Genomic DNA, 24,268 nt, shown 5'->3' on the forward strand with positions numbered 1-24,268 from the left:
TGAGGGAATAAATTGTGGTTTACAGATTGCGGAATGTTCTGCAGCTATAAAAAAGGATGAGGTAGCTCTCCTTGCTGTTGACATTCGTTTCTGTGGCATGAGTGTAGTATGTGGTCAGGAAAGAAGTTACAGAATTGTGCCTGTAAACACCATGTTCTGAGAGGCAAAGGAGACACACCTGCCGTCTGGTAGAGTAATAACAGAATCGTGACTCTGACTTGCGCGGAGGGAACCTGAGGGACCCTGGTGGCCGTGTCAGGCTGCACCACAGCCCCACGGCTGGGACAAGGGCTGTTTCTGGGTTTCTGAGCTCAGCCTCAGTGAGATCTGCATCAGGGGGTATAAGAGTTAAGTGAGCTATTTTCCTTTTTTTTTTTTTTTTGGTTGTGTGTGCAGCAATGCAGAAGTTCCTGGGCCAGGAGTCAAATCCGAGGTGTAGCAGTGACAATGCCTAATCTTTAACCAGTAGGCCCCCCAGGGAACTCCTTAACCATTAAAAAAAAAATTGAGGGAGTTCCCCTTGTGGCTTAGCAGAAACAAATCTGACTGGTAAACATGAGGATGCAGGTTCGATTCCTGGCCTCATTCAGTGGGTTAAGGATCCAGTGTTGGCATGAGATGTGGTGTAGGTTGCAGATGTGGCTCAGATCCAGAGTTGCTGTGGCTGTGGCTGTGGCCAGCAGCTATAGCTCTGATTCAGCCCCTAGCCTGGGAACCTCCACATGCCTCAGGTGCGGCCCTAAAAAGCAAAAAAAAAAAAAAAAAAAAATCAAGTATAGTTAATTTTGGAGCTCCCTTTGTGGCTCAGCTTTAATGAACCCAACTAGTATCCATGAGGACTTGGGTTCAATCCCTGGCCTTGCTCAGTGGGTTTAGGATCTGGCATTGCCGTGAGCTTGTGGTGTAGGTCGCAGACGTGGCTCAGATCCCACATTTCCATGGCTGTGGTGTAGGCCAGCAGCTACGCTCAGATTTGACTCCTAGCCTGGGAATTTCCATATACCACACTTGTGGCCCTAAAACAAACAAACAAGCAAAAGTATAATTTACAATGTGTTGCTTTCAGGTATATAGCAAAGTGATTCATATATGTATTTATATTCTTTTTCAGATAATTTTTCGTTATAAGTTATTGCAAGATGTTGAATACAGTTCCCTGTGCTATGAAGTGGGAGGTATTTTCTCTTAAACCAATATTGTGCTTGTTTTACATCTAGGAGCTGAGGGAACATTTCTTTGCTTGAAGGGTCAGCTAATGGTGAAGAGACTTTGCAAATAAGAAGAGTCTTTCAGTTGTTGAACTTGGTGCATATTCAAAACAGAATCACTCGGCTCTGCCCAGGGAGCTGTAATTTTCACATTTGTCTCTATTTTCACGGGACTAGTGTTAAAGGGTTCGCGTCCAAGTTCTGTCCCTGGACCAGTCCCTTGGCGCCTCCCAATCTCAGGTCCTCACCTATAGATGGGAATAGTGACCCGTTTCTCAGACTGTCTCGAGGATTCAGTGTGGGCCTGTGGGGACATGGGGGTCAGGGAGGAGCAGCCGCTCATGGGGAGCTGTTGTAACCACCTTTGGGCCTTCCTCCGTCCTGGGTGTCCCAGGGGAGCAGTCAGCCCCGTTTTGCCCCAGGCTCCCTATGCTGGGTTGAACTTTGCCCTCCTAAAGGTGCCCCTGGGTGAAGCTCTCTGGGCTCCATCCACAGGCCTTCCTCACCTGCTGGCTCCTCCTGCTGTCCCAGATTCCTTGCGCATCTGGCTTCCTGTCTGAATGCCTGCCTGGAGGGCCCAGATGTCCCCAGCACCCTGCAGGGGGCCTGCCAGGGTGTGGCTGTCGTCACCACCATCGCCTTCACTGTTGTTTATTGAGTAGTTGCAACGGGCCAGGTGCTTCAGGACAGCGCTATCAGGTGGCTGCTGCCAGTGCCCCATTTTACAGACGTGGAAACTGAGGTTGGAGAGGGTGAGCTGGCAAGCCCGGTCATGCCAGGAGGAGGTGGTAGAGGAGCCATGGCTGAGTCTTCTTCCTGAGCCAGGCTCCTGCCTCACCCTGAGAATGCCTGGCCTCTGTCCCCTGCAGTGCCCAGCACTGGACCAGCCTGTGACCACACTTGGAGGTTGGAGAGGGGTCCGACAAATCCATGTCGCCTGGAAATGTGCCCTGTGTCCCTCTGGGTCTCAGTCTCCCTTCTGTGAAAGGAGACACTCACGGAGTTCTTGTCGTGGCACAGTGGTTAATGAATCCGACTAGGAACCATGAGGTTGCGGGTCTGATCCCTGGCCTTACTCAGTGGGCTAAGGATCCGGCGTTGCCGTGAGCTGTGGTGTAGGTCGCAGATGCGGCTCGGATCCTGCGTTGCTTCGGCTGTGGTGTAGGCTGGCGGCTACAGCTCCGATTCGACCCCTAGCCTGGGAACCTCCATATGCCGTGGGAGCGGCCCCAGAAAAGGCAAAAAGACAAAAAAAAAAAAAAAAAAAAAGGAGGCACTAGCTTAGAAAGGCTCCAAGGTCTCCTCTGGCTTCTAGATTCCAACCTGCTTGATTCTGAGTTGTGCTTGTTAAGAAAGAGTGAATCAGGAGTTCCCGTTGTGGCTCAGCGGTAGCGAACGTGGCTCATATCCAGGAGGATGCTGCTTCGATCCCTGGCCTTGCTCTGTGGGTTAACGATCTGGTGTTGCCATGAGCTGTGGTGTAAACCGGCAGCTGCAGCTCTGTTTTGACCCCTAGCCTGGGAGCTTCCATGTGCCGCGGTGCAGCCCTAACAAGAAAAAAAAAAAAAGCTCAGCAATGCTGTGGGCCCAGTGTGTCCCTTTGATCTGAGCTCAGGCAGAGCGTTCTGCACGGTGGGTGAGGCAACCGGGGCCGTGGAAGGCGTGCCATGTGTTTCGTAAGGGCCCTGGTTTGGTCTTTTTGACCTCACTGCTGTCCCCCTGAGGTTGCTGGCTGCGTGGCCCGAACTAAGAGATTCAGCCAAGGCCCCGACTACACGCGTCACCGCCTCTCTTGTTCTCTGTCTTTTATCCGACCAGACTTTGGACTCCGTTTCTTGCCTGGACTCTGACGACACACTCTGCCCAGGGGAGTGTCAGATGGAGAGTGGGGAGGGTCTCCGGGGACCTCATAGCTGGCCATCAGCCCGGCCAGAAGCTCCCCTCTGGTGGGTCGGTGGAAAGAAGGGGGCAGTGCAGCGGGCCAGCCAGAGCCACCAACAGGGGCCCCTCAGGGTTCCTGCTCCACTGGTGATGCCAGCACTTGGCAGGGCTCACAGTGTGTCCACTGTCCCCTCCCCACCCTGGAGAGCCAGAGGGCCAGGTGTTTCTATTACCCCACTTCATGGCCAGGACTCAAGACCTGCAAGAGTCTGGCCCGTGGATGCCCAGCCAAGGGCACGTGCAAAGTGCAGGTGCAGGACCCGGAGAGCCGGGCCTCATTCTCCTGGGGGCAGAAGCCCTTCTCTTCTGCTTCAGCCACAAGGCAGCCCCCGACTCTGAGCTGATGCCCATCATCAGGGCATTTGGGGAGCTGGCCTGGGTCCCCCCCAGAATCAATGCAGGTGCCTCTAGTGTACATCAAGAACTGGTTTCTTTCTTTCTTTTTTGTCTTTTTAGGGCCGCACCTGCAGCATATGGAGGTTGCCGGGCTAGGGGTCAAATCAGAGCTGTAGCTGCCGGCCTATACTACAACCACAGCAATGCAGAATCTGAACCGCATCTGCGGCCTACACTACAGCTCACGGCAATGCCGGATCCTTAACCCACTGAGCAAGACCAGGAATCAAACCTGTGTCCTCATGGATGCTAGTCAGATTTGTTTCTGCTGAGCCACAGTGGGAACTTTTGTTTTTCTTTTTCAAAAAAAAGACTATGTTTCAACTGCTGAACTGTCCCTGGTTTGTTCATGGGCTCCTGTTTGACCTTCTATTTAAAAAATTGGTTTTTTGGACAAATACACACTTTGTAAGTTTCAATTTTCCAAATGTGTATTTTTAATCTCTGCGCCTTTTTTTTTTTTCTTTTTATGGCCACACCCACGGCATATGGAAGTTCCCAGGTTAGGGGTTGAATCGGGCGCCAGGCCTACGCCACAGCCACAGCAATGCCGGATCCTTAACCCAGTCACCGGGGCCAGGGATCGAACCCACATCCTCATGGATATTAGTTGGGTTCTTAACCCACTGAGCCACAGTGGGAACTCCTCTGTGGCTTTCTAAAAGGGAAGCAGCCAAAGATCTCAAAAGCAGACAGTGGCTGTTATCCAGCTCCACTGTGCCTTCTCCTGTGGAATCCTCTAGAAACCTTGCACCAGAAAGGATTACAGGCAGACGCTGGAGCAGTGGTGAAGTAGTGCTGCCCATGGGTGGGACTGGCAGGGTGGGGGTTCCTTCCCAAGGTCCTCCAGGGACCAGTGACTTAGTTCTGTTACCAGGGGGGCCCATCCGATCCCGAATGTGGGTCCCTTAGGTGCTTCCCACAGAAGTGTTGCTGTGCTTTGAGGGCTGTGAAAGCCAAGTGGGATGAGAATGGGCTCTGTCTGGGCAGAGACGGTGGTCCAGGGGGCTTCCTGGAGGAGGGGGCATGTGAACTAGGCTTGAAAAGGAGGAGCAAGATTTGGCCCTCGGGGAGGGGGAAGGCCAAGGCTCAGAGAAACGAGAGGGCCCTCTGGGTTGCCGAAGGGGACAGATTCTCAAGGGCTGGGGAGGGGGGGAGTCTTCTCACCCCCGCCCAGCCCCTCCTCAGCAAGCCCAGAGGGCAGCGGGCTGGGGAGCTGTGCCAAGGTCAGTCGGGATGTCCAGTGTTCGTCCTAGCGCTCTACCTGCTACCGAGCGATAATGAGAGGGTTTCCATTATTTTCGGGTGAGCGCCCCTGGCAGATGCCGACAGCCAGCAGATGTGTGAGGTCCGAGGTGATTTGCAAGGGACCAGTTCATGTGATGCACGGTAATTGCACCGGGCGACGTTGTCACTCAGAGCTCGTCCTGGCCTCCGGCACGAGGTAAAGGTCAGTTCACAGATCCTGTGTGGCCTGGGGAAGTGGGGTGAAGCCCCACCCTCTGGGGGTGCAGTGGACTGAGACCTTGGCCGTGGTCTCAGAGGGGCTACCTTGCTGGAGCCACACCCCTGTCCCCAGGGTTCTTGGGTGTTGGGGTACGAGGAGACATGGCCCGTCCTGGAGCTGGGCCCAGCCCAATGCCAAAATCCCTGGGTTTGCTCCCTTTGGGAGGCCCTTTGCAGGCTCTGCCCTGAAGCCACACTGGCTCTGGCTTTCCTGACATTGAGTTGGGGTGCTCCAGGCCTCCCGAGGCTGAATTTGACATCTGGCCACAGACCCTCCGAGACATGCCGAGGACTTGGTTCCTCGACTGTCTTAGCACAGAATTCCACGGCCTGGGGGCTTGGCAGCAGAGGTTTCTCTCCTCTCAGTTCTGAAGCCTGGCCATCCAGAATCAACATGCCAGAGGGGTCAGTTTCTGGAGAGAGTCCTCTTCCTGGCTCCTGGGTAGCCACCTTCTTTATTTTATTTTATTTTTTTGCATTTTAGGGCCACACCTGCAGCATATGGAGATTCCCAGGCTAGGGGTTGAATTGGAGCTGTTGCTGCTGGCCTACACCACAGCCACAGGACGCCAGACCCGAGCCGCATCTTCAGCCTACACCACAGCTCGCGGTAATGCTGGATCCTTAACCTGCTGAGTGAGGCCAGGGATTGAACCTGGATCGAACCTGCAACCTCATGGTTCCTAGTCAGATTCGTTTCCACTGAGCCATGGTGGGAACTCCTGAGTGCTTTGATTTTAAAGCCTGTGTTTGGGGCGAACTTGCGTTGGTGTTTCCAAAGAGAGCAGTGGCTGAAGTGTCCTGAAGTGGGGTCTGTTATTTCCTCATGTTTTATGGGCGTCGAAGTTGTGTTTGGACTAGCAGATGTGAGACACTGTCATCTCACTGTCACACCGATTGCTCACTGTTCTGAGAAGGTCACATCATAATCCATTAGCAATAATTAGTCCCCCGGGACCCCCTGCCTTCTTCTCTCAGCTGCTCCATTAACTTGGGTGCGATCCCACCTCCCCGGCGCCAATCAAGGAAGATCTGTCCGAGACATACGGGGTGATGCTATTAGTTACAAAGTATTAACTACCCAATTTAAAAATACAAAAAGCTGTCTTTATGAAGGGCAATTAACCACTCAACATAATTGATAATTCATAACCCTCCAATTAGGAAAGACAAATACTAAGAAGGGACTGAATCCCCTGGGCTATTGATTACGACATTGTCAGCATCTCCGGCCGCCTTTGCCCCGTGGTGGGGTGATCTGCCAGTATCTTCCCAAATCGCCTCTGTCGGAGCCCATGCTTGGAGTGTCTGGAGGCTTATTGTTACGAAGGAATGGGTGTTTTCACCCTGGAATCCCACCTGTTTCTGTTGGGGCTTGTGAGGAGGCTGCAGGCTCGGGGTGCCCTTGGGGTGGGGGGAGGCAGTAGGTGCGGCCCTAAGGAACAGTCCTTCTCACCAGCTGACTGTCCATCACTCAGTCATTCAGCAAACGCATATGGGGGTGAGCCGTGTGCCAAGCGCTGTGCGTGGGAAGCACTGGGGGAGCTCAGGGGTGTGTGGCAGACCCCTCCCTGACCTCGTGGAGCACACGGGTCTGGGAGATGAGGAACAGATACGTAAGGGAGATGACTGGGGGTACCGTTAGTGTTAGAAAGAAAACAGATAGCGATGCGATGGGGGCGGCGTTCCACAGGATGCGGGGAGAAGGGGACGCCTTTTCCCTGGAGCTTCCTGGGCCTCCTGAATTGCAGCCTGGTGTCTGCCGTGACCCCACGTGCTCTCTGCAGATGCTAAACATGACCGCTCCCTCACCGTGGTCCAGGTCCATCCCCGGAGGCCTCCCGCACCTTCCCGTCCTCCCTGGCCGCCGGGTCCCTTCGCCCAGTGGTCGCTCCCAGCACCTCTCTCGTCTCCATCATTAATTCCCCTTGGGAGGTCTCCCCCTCAACTCCACGTCCCCACTGACTGAGGGCTCCAGGGGTCAGAGATCCTGCCTGTGGGTGCTGCTGCAGTTCCGGGCGCCCAGCCTGGCACTCAGTAGGTGCTCGGCAGCCGTCTGAAGAAGGGTCACAGTTATCTCCCTGGGGCCTCTTTAGGCCTCGGGCAGGGAGGATGTCAGTGCCGCTGACATCCTGCAGGCATCCCAGGCTCGTGTCCCTGACCACCTCCTGGCGAGCTTTTCTTCAGGGACTGAAGGGAAGACGCCCTCCGCTTGGTCCCTTCGTGCTTTGGGGAAATGTGGGTCCAGCGTTACGGCAGGTCCGCTCAGCAAGATGCTAAGTGGAGATGCTCGTGGTGGTGGGAGGTCCCCAGGGGTGGCCAGCGGGCTGGGAGGTGACCTTCAGCCAGGCAAGGTGGGAAGGTGTCGAGCGGGCCTCGGGTGGTGGGAGAACTGGTACATGTACCCTGGTGGAGGGTGGGCTCATGACCAGGTAGAAGGAGAGGCGTGGGCAGAGGTCGGGTGGGAGGCTCGGGGCGTCTCAGACCGTGCCAGGCTCAGCGAGGGTGAGAAATCCCAGCCTGAAATCCGTGGGGTCAGTCCAGGCCCAGCCCAGGGACCCGCGGCGCCCTGTGCCCTGCCCTGCTCTGGGCCGCGTGGGTTGCCTCCTCCACTAGGAGGCTGCGCGCACTGACAGCCCCCGTCCCCATCTCCCCACTTCCAGGCTGAAGCGGTCCCGGCTGAAGGTGAGGTTCTGCACCAACGAGTCACAGAAGTCCCGGGGGGACCTGGTGCGGCTGCTTCGGCGGCTGGGCTTCGACATCTCCGAGGGCGAGGTGACCGCCCCAGCCCCGGCCACCTGCCTGATCCTGAAAGAGCGAGGCCTGCGGCCACACCTGCTTGTCCACGATGGTAGGCCTGCTGGACCCTGGCACCTGGGGGTGAAGGTGCCCCCGTTCCAGGTGGGGGCTGGGGAGGGAGTCCTTCTTATCTGGGCCAAACCGCTGGGCAGGACACAGAGCTAACACCTGACTCCTATGGGCTCCTGGGGACCTGGCCTGGTCCATCCTTGCCTCCCGCAGAGGGCGGTTAGAGGCGGGTTCCACATGGCTCTTTGGAGGAAAACCTTGAGTTTGCTTCCTGTGATTTAGGATGGAGCAAAGGGGCTGGGAGTCGTCAAGGGGGCCAGATTCCAGCGTCTGGGTGTGTGTGTGTGTGTGTGTGTGTGTGTGTGTGTTTGTGTTTGCGGGGGCTCGGGGAGGGGGCAGGGGAGAGAGATGGAGGATGAAGGCTGGATTGAAATCCGTAGGTTTCATCGTGGCTCAGTGGTTAAGGAATCCAACTAGGAACCATGAGGTTTCGGCTTTGATCCGTGGCCTTGCTCAGTGGGTTAAGGATCCAGCATGGCTGTGAGCTGTGGTGTAGGTCGTAGACGCGGCTCGGATCCCGTGTTGCTGTGGCTCTGGCGTAGGCTGGCCGCTACAGCTCTGATTCGACCCCTAGCCTGGGAATCTCCATGTGCCATAGGAGCGGCCCAAGAAATGGCAAAAAGACAAAAAAAAAAAAAAAGAAAGAAAGAAAGAAATCCGTAGGTTTCTGAACTGTCTTTATTTGTGCAAACTAGCCCTGCTCTCTGGCAGATGGCATGGCTTTACTTCCTGGTACTAGTTCGCATGCAAGAAAAGAGCCCCTTTGACCCTTAGCAGGGAGTTTTTCTGGAATGAAGAGGAAGGAACAGTATCAGATACCTTCAGAATTTTTTCTTTTTCTTTCTTTCTTTTTTTTCTTTTTTGCTTTTCAGGGCCGAACCCACGGTATATGGAAATTCCCAGGCTAGGGGTCAAATTGGAGCTGCAGCTGCCGGCCTACACCACAGCCGCAGCCACGCAGGATCCGAGTTGTATCTGTGACCTACACCACAGCTCACAGCAACGCTGGATCCCTAACCCACTGAGTGAGACCGGGGGATCCAACCCGAATCCTCATGGATACTAGTCGGGTTCGTAAGTAACCTGCTGAGCCACAACAGACATTCCTTTTTCTTTTTTTCTTTTTTGCCTTCAGAGTATTTAGAAAGAAGACGCAGAAGCCTCGGCTTCAGAATTCAGGACACTTTCTTGTCATTGCACTGAGCCCCTTCCTTTCTCCCTTTGCACTTGGCATTTACAAACCTCTGGCAGAAGCAAGCCTGTTTTCCTGCCTCTTTGCGGGGTCAGGGGCCTCCTAGAGAGGGAGAGTGCTCTCTGGGGGCTGGGCGTCCAGGCCGCAGCTCTGGTGCCAGTCGAGGGCCACATGCCCAGTCTTTAGAAATCGTGTTTCTCAAAGTGTTTCCTCTGTGATCTAGGATCTCTGCCAATGTCTTTAGAACAGGTCCTCAACGAGACAGAAAGACTTAAGAAAAATCTTCCCCTCCCAGGGGCAGAGGGAGGGCGAGCGGGTTGAACAACCCGAGATGAGGAGGCAACAGCATGAAGCAGATGTTGGAGCTGGAGAGGCTGTGGGGAAGGCCCATGCCCTTCCTCACCTGAGTCCTGTATCTGTTTTCCGCCTTTGAATCTTTTCCAAATTTTATTGTTTTTTTATTATTCAATGAATTTTTATTACATTTATAGTTGTATGATGATCATCACAACCAAATTTTGTAGCATTTCCATCCCAAACCCTCAGTGCATCCCCCCACCCCCCAACCTGTCTCCTTTGGAAACCACAAGTTTTTCAAAGTCTGTGAGTCAGTATCTGTTCTGCAAAGAAATTCACTGTGTCCTTTTTTCAGATTCCACATGTAAGTGACAGCGTATGATGTTGGTGTCTCACCGTCTGTGTAACTTCACTAGCATGATAATTTCTAGGTCCATCCATGTTGCTAAAAATGCTGGTATTTCGTTCCTTTTAATGGCTGAGTAATATTCCATTATGTATATGGATCACATCTTCTTTATCCACTCTTCTGTTGATGGACATTTAGGTTGTTTCCATGTCCTGGCCATTGTATGTAGTGCTACAATGAACATCGGAGTACATGTGTCTTTTTGAGTCACGGTTTTCTCTGGATAGATGCCCAGGAGTGGGATTGCTGGATCAAATGGTAGTTCTATTTTTAGTTTTCTGAGGAATCTCCATACTGTTTTCCACAGTGGTTGCACCAATTTACATTCCCACCAACAGGGTACTAGGGTTCCCTTTTCTCCACACCCTCTCCAGCACTTATTGTTTGTAGACTTTTTGATGATGGCCATTCTGGCCAGTGTAAGGTGGTACCTCATAGTGTTTTTTTTTTTGTCTTTTTGCTATTTCTTGGGCTGCTCCTGCAGCATATGGAAGTTCCCAGGCTAGGGGTCTAATCGGAGCTGTAGCCACCGGCCTACGCCAAAGCCACAGCAACACGGGATCCGAGCCGCGTCTGCAACCTACACCACAGCTCACGGCAACGCCGGATCGTTAACCCACTGAGCAAGGGCAGGGACCGAACCTGCAACCTCTTGGTCCGTAGTCGGATTCGTTAATCACTGCTCCATGACGGGAACTCCTCATAGTGGTTTTGATTTGCATTTCTCTAATAATGAGTGATGTTGAACATCTTTTCATGTGTTTTTTGGCCATGTGTATGTCTTCTTTGGAGAATTGTCTGTTAAGATCTTCTGCCCATTTTTTGATGAGTTGTTTGTTTTTTTGGTATGGAGCTGCAGAAGATGTTTATAAATTTTGGAGATTAATCCCTTGTCAGTTGCTTCATTTGCAAAGATTTTCTCCCATTCTGTGGGTTGTCTTTTCATGTTGTTTAGGGTTTCCTTTGCTGTGCAGAAACTTTTAAGTTTAATTAAGTCCCATTTGTTAATTTTTGTTTTTATCGTCATTACTCTAGGAGGTGGGTCTGAGAAGATGCTGCTGTGGTTTATGTTGGAGAGTGTTTGGCATACATTTTCCTTTAGGAGTTTTATAGTGTCTGGTCTTATATTTAGGTCTTTAATCCATTTTGAGTTTATTTTTGTGTATGGTGTTAGGAAGTGTTCTAATTTCATTCTTTTACACATGGCTGTCCAGTTTTCCCAGCACCATTTATTGTACAGGCTGTCTTTTCTCAATTGTATATTCTTGGCTCCTTTGTCATAGAGTGGTTGACTGTGGGTGTGTGGGTTTAATTCTATTCTTTCTATCCATTCCACTGATCTATATTTCTGTCTTTACGCCAGTACCATACGGTTTTGATGACTGGAGCTTTGTAGTATAGTCTGAAGTCAGGGAGCCTGATTCCTCCAGCTCCATTTTTCCTTCTCAGGATGGCTTGGCTATGCTGGGTCTTTTGTGCTTCCAAACAAACTTTAGAATATTTTGTTGGAGTTCTGTGAAAAATGTCCTTGGTAATTTGATAGGGATTGCATTGAATCAGTAGATTGCCTTGGGTAGTATAATCATTTTGATAATATTGAGTCTTCCAATCCAGAAGCATGGTATGTCTTTCCATCTGTTTGTGTCATCTTTCTTTCATCAGTATCTCATAGTTTTCAGAGTATAGGTCTTTTGTCTTTTTAGGTAGATTTATTCCTGAGTATTTTACTCTTTTTGACGTGATGGTAAACGGGATTGCTTCCCTAATTTCTCCTTCTGATCTTTCGTTGTTAGTATATAGAAATGCAATAGATTTCTGTGTATTAATTTTGTATCCTACGACTTTGCCAGGTTTATTGATGAACTCAACAGTTTTCTGGTAGCGTCTCTAGGATTCTCATGTCATCTGCAAATAGTGATAGTTTTATGTCTTCCTTTCCAATTTGGATACCTTTTGTTTCTTTTACTTCTCTGATTGCTGTGGCTAGGACTTCCATAACTATGTTGAAGAGTAGTGGCGAGAGCAGACATCCTTGTCTTATTCCTGATCTCAATGAGAATTCTTTCAGCTTTTCACCATTGAGAATGATGTTAGCTCTGGGTTTGTCACATATGGCCTTTAAAAAAAAAAGTTTTTTTTGTGTGTGTGTGTCTTTTTGCTATTTCTTTGGCCGCTCCCGCAGCATATGGAGGTTCCCAGGCTAGGGGTGAAATCGGAGCTGTAGCCACTGGCCTACACCACAGCCACAACAACGCAGGATCCAAGCCGCGTCTACAACCTACACCACAGCTCACGGCAACGCCGGATCCTTAACCCACTGAGCAAGGGCAGGGACCAAACCTGCAACCTCATGGTTCCTAGTCGGATTCGTTAACCACTGCACCACAATGGGAACTCCTAAAAAAATTTATTTTTTATTTTTTATTTTTCCCACTGTACAGCATGGGAATCAAGTTACACATACATGTATACATAATTTTTCCTCCCATTGTTGTGTTGCGATGTAGGTATCTAGACATAGTTCTCAATGCTACGTATATGGCCTTTATTATGTTGAGGTAGGTTCCCTCTATGCCCACTTTCTGAAGGGTTTTTGTCAGAAATGGGTGTTGGATTTTGTCAAAAGCTTTTTGTACATCTATTGAGAGGATCGTATGGTTTTTATTTTTCGGTTTGTTAATGTGGTGTATCACCCTGACTGATTTGCAGATGTTGAAGAATCCTTGCATCCCTGGGATAAGTCTCACTTGATTGTGATGTATAGTCCTTTTACATTTGCTAGTATTGTTTTTTATTGTTTTTAATTTTTTTTATTTTTTGTCTTTTTAGGGCTGCACCTGCGGCATTTGGAGATTCCGAGGCTAGAGGTCGAATCACAGCTCTATCTGCCGGCCTGCACCACAGCCACAGCAATGCAGGATCCAAGCCTGGTCTGTGACCTACACCACAGATCACAGCAACGCCAAATCCTTAACTCACTGAGCGAGGCCAGGGATTGAACCTGTGTCCTCATGAATGCTAGTCAGATTGGTTTCTGCCTGAGCCATGGTGGAAACTCCCCTCATGTTTTATTGTTGATAATTTTCCTCCCCAACATTTTATTGTGAGAGTTTTCAAACATATAGCAAAGCTGAAAGAATTTTACTTGGAATATTTCTATGCCCTTCGATTTGATTTTACCAGTGACATTTTGCTGTGTTTTCTTCATTCTATATCTGCCCATCCCTCCATCCGTCTCTTCATCTTTATCTTTTTGATGCATTTCACAGTAAATCACAGGCATTGGTATGCTTTCCCTAAACACTTCACATCATTAACTAGAGTTCAATGTCTGTTTACTTTTTTCCTTTGATGTGAAATTTACATATACTGAAATATGAAATGCTCAAGCATACTTTTTTTTTTTTTAGTCTTTTTGCTATTTCTTTGGGCCACTCCCGCGGCATATGGAGGTTCCCAGGCTAGGGGTCGAATCAGAGCTGCAGCCACCGGCCTATGCCAGAGCCACAGCAACGCAGGATCCGAGCCACGTCTGCAACCTATACCACAGCTCATGGCAACGCCGGATCATTAACCCACTGAGTAAGGGCAGGGACCGAACCTGCAACCTCATGGTTCCTAGTCGGATTCGTTAACCACTGCACCACGACGGGAACTCCTCAAGCATACTTTTGACAAATGCACACATCTGTGTAACTCAAACCCCTATCAAGAGCCTAGAACAAGGAGTTCCCCTTGTGGCTCAGCATGTTATGAATCTGACTAGTATCCATGAGGATATGTGTTCGATCCCTGGCTCTGCTCAGTGGGTTCAGGATCCAGCGTTGTCATGAGCTCCAATATAGGTCAAAGATGCAGCTTGGATCTGGCATTGCTGTGGCTGTGGTGTAGGCCAGCATCTGCAACTCTAGTTCAACCCTTAGCCTGGGAACTTCCATATGCCACTGGTGCAGCCATTAAAAAAAAAAAAAAAAAAAAAAAGACCTAAAACATTATCTTAATGCCTCCTAAAGTTCCCTCCTGCCCTTTTCTGTCAGTATCCATCCCCAAACCTCTTTAAGGCACCCACTACTTGGATTTTTTTTCCATTATAAATAAGTTTACTATGTCTAGAATCTCTTATAAATAGATTCATACAATATCTAGTTGTGTCTGGGGTTCCCAAGGCTACCCTCAGACTTGATGATTTGCTAGAAGGGCCCACAGGACTCAGAAAAGTGGTCCTACTCATGGTTATGGTTTATTACAGTGAAAGAATACTGATTAAACTCAGCAAAGGGAAGGCACCTGTGGGCAGAGACCAGGAGAATCCGAGCACCACCTGGCAGTTCATTCTCCCAGCAGGGTGCGGCAGTCTATGGAAAGGGCTGTCACCCAGAGCTCACTGGAGCCTTGTGCCGTAGTTCTTATCAAAGGTCAGCCAGTGAGTTCCCATTGTGGTTCAGCAGGTTAAGAACCCAACATAGTGTCCATGAATATTTGGGATCCCTGGACGTGCTCAGTGGGTTAAGGATCTGGCGTTGCTGTGAGCAGTGCTGTAGGTCACAGATATGGCTCGGATCCAGTGTTGCTGTGGCTGTGGTGTAGGCCTGCAGCTGTAGCTCTGATTTGACCCTTAGCCCAGGGACTTCCATATGCCACAGGAGAGGTGAAAGAAAGAAAGGAAGGAAGGAGGAAATTAAGAAAGAAAGAGAAAGGGAAAGGAAGGAAGGAAAGAAAGAAGGAAAGAAAGAAAGAAAAAAAGAAAGAACGAAAAGGTCAGCATGTAGCTCTTGTGTGGCTGACCTTGACTACTCAGTCTCCAGGAGCTCAGGGGCCATCTCCTGGGAGAGGGTGGTGGGCCTTTCCCTGGATATGCAGGGTTTGAGCTCAGGCCTGCGAGCAGCCCCGCGTTTGTGTGCAGGGCCTCCTTCACCCACCTTCCTGTTTGGTGGACGTATCAGTGGGTCTTTTCTCTTGACTGTGGAGTGGCATTCCATGGTTTGTTTATCTGTTCCTCTGATGATAAACACCTGAGTCATTTCTGGCTTTCGGCTGTTAGGGATAAAGCTGCTGTGAACATTCCTGTACAGTTCTTTAGCGTAAGTACCTAGGAGTGGTCCCAGGCTAGGTGTCTGTTCAGTTTTATAAGAAACTTCCAGCCCTTTTCCCAGAGGGGCTGTATCATTTTTCATTCCTGCTGCTCGGTCTCCTCGCCAGCACTTGCTCTTGTCTGTGCTTTTATTTTTTAATTTTTATTTATTTATTTATTTATTGCTTTTTAAGGCCACACACATGGCATATGGAGGTTCCCAGGCTAGGGGTCCAATTGGAGCTGCAGCTGCTGGCCTACACCACAGCCACAGCAGCACCAAATCTGAGCCTTGTTGGCAACCTACACCACAGCTCATGGCAACACCGGATCCCTAACCCACTGAGCGAGGCCAGGGATCAAACCCACATCCTCATGGATGCTAGTTGGGTTTGTTAACTGCTAAGCCATGAAGGGAACTCCTTGGTCAGTCTTTTTAATTCCACCCTTTCTGTGGGGTATGAAGTGGTACCTCACTGTGATTACTTTAATTTTTTATTTATTTTTATTTTTTATTCTTTTTTTTTTTTTTTTGTCTTTTTGTCTTTTTGTCTTTTCTAGGGCTGCTCCTGCGGCATATGGAGATTCCCAGGCTAGGAGTCGAATCAGAGCTGTAGCCACCAGCCAACACCAGAGCCACAGCAACACGGGATCTGAGCCGCGTCTGTGACCTACACCACACCTCACGGCAACGCCGGATCCTTAACCCACTGAGCAAGGGCAGGGATCGAACCCGCAACCTCATGGTTCCTAGTCGGATTCGTTAACCACTGCACCACGATGGGAACTCCACTTTAATTTTTTAAATCCATAAAGCAGGACAGCTGGACCTGTACAGCGGGACCTCATTGCTCATCCATTCTAAATGCGATAGTTTGCATCTTACCAACCCCAAACACCCAGTTCACCTTACTCCCTACCCATTCCTCCTTGGCAGCCACAACTCAGTTTGATCTCAGTCTTAACCAGTACAAGGTATTATGTTGTTTTTTGCCATTTTTTGGAGGTCTGAGGTCTTCTGCCAGTGTTCAGTAGAAGTTCTGTGAGAATCGTTCTACCTGTAGATGGTTTTTTTTGGGGGGGGTGTTGATGTGTTTGTGGGAGAAGGTTAGCCCCATGTCTTACTCTTCCATCATCTTTTTTTTTTTTTTTTTTTTTTGATTTTTAGGGCTGCACCCTTGGCATATGGAGGTTCCCAGGTGAGGGGTCTAATCAGACCTACAGCTGCCGGCCTGCACCACAGCCACAGCCACATGGGATCCGAGCTGCGTCTGCATCTTTCTCCTAACAAGCTCTCTTTATTTATTTATTTATTTATTTAATTTATTTTTTATTTTTTTTACTACTCAAATGAATTTATCACATCTGTAGTTGTATAATAATCATAACAATTATTTCACATCTCCCAACAAGCTCTCTAACTGTGGGGATCCAGAATTCTTTCCTTGGTAAAATGAGACTAACACCCCTTCCATGCCCACCTCCCAGGGCAGCGGGAGGCTGGGAAAGAGCACCTGAGAACGGGCCAGGCAGACGCAGGTGTTTGCAGTGGGAGGTGGCAGGTAGACCACGTCACCCGGGGCTCTATCCTTCTCTCTTGCCAGGAGTCCGCTCGGAATTTGGCCAGATTGACACATCCAACCCAAACTGTGTCGTCATTGCTGATGCAGGAGAAGACTTTTCTTATCAAAACATGAATAAAGCATTCCAGGTCCTCATGGAGCTGGAAAAGCCCATACTCTTCTCGCTGGGAAAAGGGTAAGTGGGCTGCGGGGAGGCTCCTTTCTGGCTGCTTTGGACAGTGCTCTGTGGGCCTCTGACTTAAGGGAATCAGCTGAGAAGACAGGAAACGGGGGTGCGGGGGGCTCAGGGGATGGTCCTCTTCCTTCCCTCCCTTTTTCTTGCGTTTTTCTTTCCTTTCTCCTGATAACTTTTGGAGGAAATGCCCTGTGTGTGTTCAGGAGTTGGTTGGCTAGGCTTCCATGGGGCCTTGGGGCTCAGAGAGGCTGGAGGCAGGGGACGGTCACTGCAGGGGAGACCCCTGGAGATCTCAGGGGACAAGTGTTGACTGTCCCGAGTTCAGGTGCATTTTCACTGGACTCAGCACAAGGCAGCGACAGATCTTGCCAAGGGGACACCTGAGGAGTGAAAAACAAACTCCCAGGCCTGTGGGGTGCCCTCATCTGGGCTCTGTCTGTGGCTGCAGAGCAGAGTCTCTGAAAGTTGCGATCTCACGTTTTTGTGACCAACATTTTTGTTTGAGTCTTGTTCTCGGGCCTTAGTGTCTCTTTTATTTATTTAACACAGCGAATTTTATTATATTTATAGTTGTACAATGGTCCTCACAACCCGTGAGTGTCTCTTTTAAAAACGCTCTGTTGGAGTTCCTGTCATAGCTCAGTGGTTAACGAATCCGACTAGGAACCATGAGGTTGCAGGTTCGATCCCTGGCCTTGCTCCGTGGGTTAAGGATCCGGTGTTGCCGTGAGCTGTGGTGTAGGTCGCAGACGCGGCTCAGATCCCATGTTGCTGTGGCTCTGGCGTAGGCCAGTGCCTACAGCTCTGATTCGACCCCTACCCTGGGAATCTCCATATGCCGTGGGAGCAGCCCTAGAAAAGACAAAAAAAAAAAAAAAAAAAAAAGCTCTGTTGGTCATTTTTCTTAACATCTTTTACCCCCAAGACACCACATGTTTATTGAAGAAAAATTAGAGAATACAGATGAGCACAAATGAAGAAAACGGAATTTTTGGTCCCCTCTTGAGAGCAATCGGCTGCCGTCGCTTTGGTGTGCGGCCTTCCAGATACTTTCCTGGGCAGAGAGAGCTTCACAGAGAGTCACAAGATCGGTTCAGACCTGACCTAGTTCTGTCACTCATTTGTAATTGTTCACCAAATAATATTTTGGGAACCATTTTCCAGACAATAAGGAGGTGTCTCTGTCAGGAGGTTATTCCTATTAATTTCTGTACAGGCTCTCCTGTAGTTACTTTATTTTATTTTTGTCTTTTTAGGGCCGCCCCTGCAGTGTATGGAGGTTCCCGGGCTAGGGGTCGAATTGGAGCTGCAGCCGCCAGCCTCCACCAGAGCCACAGCAGTCAGGGATCTAAGCCACATCTGCGACCTACACTGCAGCTCGAGGCAACAGCAGATCCTTCACCCACTGCGTGAGGCCAGGGATCAAGCCGGCATCCTCACGGAGACCACGTCAGGTCCTTAACCCGCTGAGCCACAACAGGAACTCTTCCTGTAGTTATTTTATTTTATTTTTTTGTCTTTTTGCCTTTTCTAGGGCCTCTTCCGCGGCATATGGAGGTTCCCAGGCTAAGGGTCGAATTGGAGCTGTAGCCGCCAGCCTACGCCAGAGCCACAGCAACGCAGGATCCGAGCCGCGTCTGCAACCTACACCACAGCTCACGACAACGCCGGATCCTTAACCCACTGAGCAAGGCCAGGGATCAAACCCACAACCTCATGGTTGCTAGTCAGATTCGTTAACCACTGTGGCACGACGGGAACTCCCCTCCTGTAGTTATTTTAACCAACGCCTGCTGATGAACATTTAGGCTGCTTCTGATTTTCTATCAAATTAAGCCTGTGTTCAGCAGCTCTGCATTTCGATGGTGTGTATTTTTGGGGTTCTTTTTAATTTTTTTTTTTGGCTGCACCTGCAGCATGCGGAAGTTTCAAGGCCAGGGACTGAACTCGCAGCACAGCAGTGACCTGAGCCACAGCAGTCACAAAGCCAGATCCTTAACCGCTAGGCCACCAGGGAATTCTAAGCCTGTTTTTTTTTTTGTCTTTTGTCTTTTGTTGTTGTTGTTGCTATCTCTTGAGCCGCTTCCGCGGCATATGGAGGTTCCCAGGCTAGGGGTTGAATCGGAGCTGTAGCCACCGGCCTACGCCAGAGCCACAGCAACGCAGGATCCGAGCCGCGTCTGCAACCTACACCACAGCTCACGGCAACGCCGGATCGTTAACCCACTGAGCAAGGGCAGGGACCGAACCCGCGACCTCATGGTTCCTAGTCGGATTCGTTAACCACTGCGCCACGACGGGAACTCCCTAAGCCTGTTTTTATTTTAATTTTTTTGTCTTTTTACCTTTTCTAGGGCTGCTCCCACAGCATATGGAGTTCCCAGGCTAGGGGTCTAATCGGAGCCATAGCCACCAGCCTACGCCAGAGCCACAGCAACTTGGGATCCGAGCCGTGTCTGCGACCTACACCACAGCTCACGGCAACGCCAGATCCTGAACCCACTGAGCAAGGCCAGGGATCGAATCCACAACCTCACGGTTCCTAGTCGGATTCGTTAACCACTGAGCCACGACGGGAACTCCGAAGCCTGTTTTTAACACTGGGAAATTTTGCATAAAATTCTTTTGAATTTTTCCAGATTCTTTTGGAAAGTTAGGTCTGGCAGTACTGGCCCCACATTCCTGAGTGCACAGCAGCTTGGCTGGAGCCACTGGCTTTGTTTGTTCCCCGCACCAAGGACCCCACCTTGTCCTACTGTCCCTTCTCCAAGCCTCAGAGTTGGTGGCCATTCATCTTAGACCGTTTGTCAGTTTTCTCCCAGTGGAGAAGTATTTCTTCATGTCTCAAAGTAAGCAAATGAAAGGGATTTCAAGAAAGAGAGACGATTTATTTCCTTTAGGAACTGCCAGTATTCCAGCATGTTTACCATGCCAATAAAACGTATCCTGTCTTAGGCAGTGTTCTCCAGAGAAGCAGAACCACAGGATGTGGAGATGTGTGTGCAGATAGTGCCTGACTTAATCACGAATGGTTGGTTCAAATTATGATTTTTTTTTTTGAGTTTGCGAGGGTGTGAAGGCTCTGCACGTTTGGTAGAAACCGCATTTCGAGCTTTGAGTTTCATTGTCTCCCTGCATGCAGTGAGATGTTCTCGTGATGCTGGGCGGGGTCCGTGAGCCACAGCGCCCAGGCAGCCACGCGATCACGAGGTAAACACCTGATACACTTACAGCCGCTCTACATCCAGCCTTTCTGTTTTTCACGTTCAGTGTAGTAGTCACTAAATTACACGAGCTCTTCCACGTTTTAGGATCAATAGACTATGGGACTTCCTCTTGTGGCTCCGTGGATGCGAATCTGACTAGCATCCATGAGAATGCAAGTTCGATCCCTGGCCTCGCTCAGTGGGTTAAAGATCCGACATTGCCATGAGCTGTGGTGTAGGCTGCAGATGCTGCTCAGATCTGGCGTTGCTGTGGCTGTGGTATAGGCCAGCGGCTACAGTTCTGATTCAACCCATAGCCTGGAAACTTCCATATGCTGCAGGTGTGACCCTAAAAAGACAGGCAAACAACAACAACAACAAGAAAACCAGACTGTGTTGGATGATTCTGCCTGTCTGTAGGGTAACGTAGGTGTTCTGAGCACACTTTAAGGGAGGCTGGGCTGAGCTATGGTATTTGGGACGTTATATTTATTAAATGCATTTTTGTGGCCATGCCTGTGGCATGAGGAAGTTCCCGGGCCAGAGATTAAACCTGCACCACAGCAGTGACCTGAGACATAGTAGTGATAATGCTGGGTCCTTAACCTGCTAGGCCACCGGGGAACTTCAAAGGCATTTTTGACTTAATGATATTTTCAATTTATGATGGGCTGATCAGGACATAACCTCATCCTAAGTGGAGGAAGATCTGTGTGTAAAGAGAAATTGAGGGCATTCCCTGGTGGTCTAGTGGTTAGGACTTGGCGCTTTCACTGCTGTGGCCCAGGTTCAATCCCTGGTCTGGGAACTGAGATCCCACATCAAGCTGCTGCGTGCAGCAGCCAAAAAAAGCAAGAAAAAGAAAAAGAAATTGATTTTTGAGTCTAGGTAAGTCCGAAATCTGCAGGGAAGGCCAGCAGGCTGGAGACTCAGGGAGGAGTTGCAGTCTGAGTCTCAAGGCTATCTGCTGGCAGATTCCTTCCTGCTCAGAGAAGTCAGACTTTGTTCTAGTTGGGCCTTCGACTGATTGGATGAGGCCCACCACATTATGGAGGGCAGTCTGCCTTATTCATAGTCCACTGATTTAAAGGTTAATCTTATCACAGAAGCATCTGGTGTACTGTTGGATCAAATATCTGGGCAGCTTGGCTCAGCCAAGTTGACATAAAATTAACTGTCACCTTCCCTTCCTAACCTTACAGCCCGTAACTTAGGTCATTGCAAACCACAGAACCTGTCCTGCTTAACTCTTTTACGCTTCTGGCTTGGTCCTCTAGGCATCCCTAAAGTTACCAACCCCTCACTAGAGAACAGCACAATTAAGAAGCTCTACTTTTTTTTTTTTTTTTTTTGTCTTTTTGCCATTTCTATGGCTGCTCCCGCGGCATATGGAGATTCCCAGGCTAGGGGTTGAATCGGAGCTGTAGCCTCTGGCCTACGCCAGAGCCACAGCAACGTGGGATCCAAGCCACGTCTGCAACCTACACCACAGGTCACAGCAACGCCAGATCCTTAACCCACTGAGCAAGGCCAGGGATCGAACCCGCAACCTCATGGTTCCTAGTCAGATTCGTTAACCACTGCACCACAGCGGGAACTCCAAGAAGCTCTGCTTTTTTATTTCATTTATGTTAAAACTTTTTCCTTTAAAATTGTCTCAATTACTAAAAGTTATTATTTGAAAAGTAGTCAAAATAGGTATAGTGTTGAAAAAGAAAAAGAAAATGGGGTCCGTTTCTTTCAGCTTTGTCATTCTGCAGGAAATTCAGTAGTAGGCAAGGGTTTGTTTTCCAGATAAGCAGTTAGCGGGGTGTCTGGCTGATGGAGGTTCTGACTTGGACTGTGGGTTGGGTGCTCGGAAATCAGAGAAAGGAGCTGACAGCTTTCGGGCCCAGGTCACAGCTTCTTGAGATAGCCCAGGGACCCTTGCAGAGCTGCTGTCACACCTAAGCGGCGGGAGTGGGGGAGTCACCGATGGTGAGGGGCTGCTCTCCGCCAGAGCAGGGCCCCCAGGAGGCAGGATGGCGGGGGCACTGGGGCAGAATGTCCTCCTCCTGGAAACAGAATGATTTACATTTGGCATCTGTTTGGACCGAGAGTGGGAATTGCCTTTGTAATTTCTTCTGTCATGCCGCCGTCAGAAAATTAAGCTGTTTACGCGACAGACTATGGAAGGTTAATGGCTCTTGTGGGAAAGGTCGAGTGATCATTTTGAAGGGAGGCTGTGCTGGGTAATCAGCGGCAGAGGAATAAAGCGTACAATCTGTCTGCTTCTCCCCAGCTTTTTCCTGTCTTTCCAGAATATCCACAGTTTCTTCTTTGTGCCTGAAACACTCAGGTTCTCTCCAGGCCTGCTGTTGCTTTGATTATGCCAGTCACAAAAGAGAAGGATATTAGATCTCTTATGTTTTGGGTATAACTTGGGCCTTTATTATAATAATAATAATAGGCTTTCCCCTGTGGCTCAGTGGGTTAAGGATTCACCGTGGTCACTGCAGTGGTTCAGGGTGCTGCTGTGGCAAGGAGTTTGATCCCTAGCCTGGGAACTTCCTCCTGCCATGGCTGCAGCCAGGAAAGAAAACATTAGGTTCAGTACTGCTATTTACTCTCACTCTAAAAATGTTTTCAGCTAACGGATGGCCTTCAAGATGCCTTTTTATTTCCCTGAATGAATAAGAAATAAAGATAACTTCTAGGCAGTATAAAAACAAGACCAGATTGGAATTCCCGTTGTGGTGCAGTGGTTAACGAATCCGACTAGGAACCATGAGATTGCAGATTCGATCGCTGCCCTTGCTCAGTGGGTTAAGGATCTGGCGTTGCCGTGAGCTGTGGTGTAGGCTGCACACGCTGCTCAGATCCCTCACTGCTGTGGCTCTGGCGTAGGCTGATGGCTATGGCTCCAATTAGACCCCTAGCCTGGGAATCTCCATATGCCATGGATGAAGCCCTAGAAAAGGCAAAAAGACAAAACAAACAAACAAACAAAGACCAGATTTAATTTAAAAAGAAATATTAAGGGTTTTTTTTTTGTTTGTTTGTTTGTTTTGTCTTTTTAGGGCTACACCCGCTATATATGGAGGTTCCCAGGCTAGAGGTCCAATCACAGCTGTAGCCGGTGGCCTACACCACAGCCACAGCAGTGCTGGATCCTTAACCCACTGAGCGAGGCCAGGGATTGAACCTGTGTCCTTATGGATACTAGTCAGATTTGTTTCCTCTGAACCAAGATGGGAACTCCAATGTTAAGTTTTCTAATTTTGATGTAGGGAAGTCATTTTTTTCTTTAGGTTCTAAAAATTAATGTAAGAGACAAGGTTTTGTCTTTTTTTTTTTAAGGGCCTCACCCGTGGCATATGGAGGTTTGTAGGCTAGGGGTTGAATCAGAGTTGCAGCTGCTGGCCTACACCACAGCCACAGCAATGCGGGATCTGAGCTGCTTCTGTGACCTACACCACAGCTCAGGGCAATGCCAGATCCTGAACCCTCTGAGTGAGGCCAGGGATTGAACCCACGTTCTCAGGGATACTAGTTGGGTTCCTTACTGCTGAGCCGCAGCGGGAACTCCAGTAGACAGGTTTTGAACGAGTATTTTCAGCAGCACATTCATCTTTTTCTTCCTACCAGGACTGCATTTAAACTTAATCAAGTGCAGATTTCTGTCACTCTGGAAGGAGGACTTGGAGGTGGCTGAGACGGGCAGAGGCGGTGCCACGGGGGTGTCCCTGGGGCCTTTCCAAAGGGCGGTGCCCTCCACTCCTGCCTCCTCCAGTCGGCTTGGAGCTGAGGCTGCGCTGGGCCAGAGGCCTCTAGAATCCTGAGCTCCGCACAGAGCTGTGTCTGTGGCAACAGAGTGGCCTTGTTTTATTTCTCCTTGGCGCCTCTCCAGTGCTGGCCGCCTTCTTTCCGTACCTCTGTCCTCCGGGCCTGGCTCACTTCATTATGCCTGGTCCACGGGGGCCCCTCCCCAGCCCTTTGTGCCCAGGCTGGCTCGCACTGCCCCTTCTGCCCCTCCCGCTGCAGGCATCTCATGGGGGCGGTTGTTGGGAGGGGTGCTCTCTGAGCATCTCACAGATGCCCGGGTGCCTAGAGCAGCATTTGGCCCTCGGTGGGGCAGAGGGGGCCAGGCAGGGTCCCTGGGTACACAGAGCTGGAGGAAGGGTGCAGCCTTGGGCAGCTTCCGGGAGCTCAGTCTTACCACGTCCAGTGGGTAGGTTTCAGCCCCCACAGACTGGAAAGACCTGTGCTTGTTGTTTCTTCCCCAGGTCGCATCTCACTGCCCATCTCAGTCTGGGCGAGCAGCTGTTTATGATGATATTCTCTGACATTTTTGCAGCAGTTTCCACATGCCAGGCGTCACATGACGAACTTGGCATGCGTTATTCTGTTCAAGCCTCACAATCACTCGTGAAGGGG

General features: G+C 49.9%; 1 protein-coding gene and 1 non-coding gene across 3 annotated transcripts in view; both read left to right on the forward strand.

Annotated features, from left to right (window-relative positions):
* LHPP (phospholysine phosphohistidine inorganic pyrophosphate phosphatase) overlaps positions 1-24,268 on the forward strand; it is a 135,130-nt gene that overhangs the window by 10,190 nt on the left and 100,672 nt on the right. For both annotated transcript variants that reach the window (XM_021071963.1, NM_001243608.1), the window contains exons 2-3: positions 7,715-7,902; positions 16,493-16,646. In XM_021071963.1, the coding sequence (XP_020927622.1) occupies positions 7,715-7,902; positions 16,493-16,646 (342 nt within the window). The remainder of the gene's footprint in view (positions 1-7,714; positions 7,903-16,492; positions 16,647-24,268) is intronic.
* On the forward strand, positions 20,589-20,660 carry TRNAE-UUC. The gene has a single exon. It is a non-coding gene; the product is annotated as a tRNA-Glu (tRNA).

This window comes from Sus scrofa, chromosome 14 (assembly GCF_000003025.6).
Source record: "Sus scrofa isolate TJ Tabasco breed Duroc chromosome 14, Sscrofa11.1, whole genome shotgun sequence".
In the NCBI taxonomy this organism is placed as follows: domain Eukaryota; kingdom Metazoa; phylum Chordata; class Mammalia; order Artiodactyla; family Suidae; genus Sus; species Sus scrofa.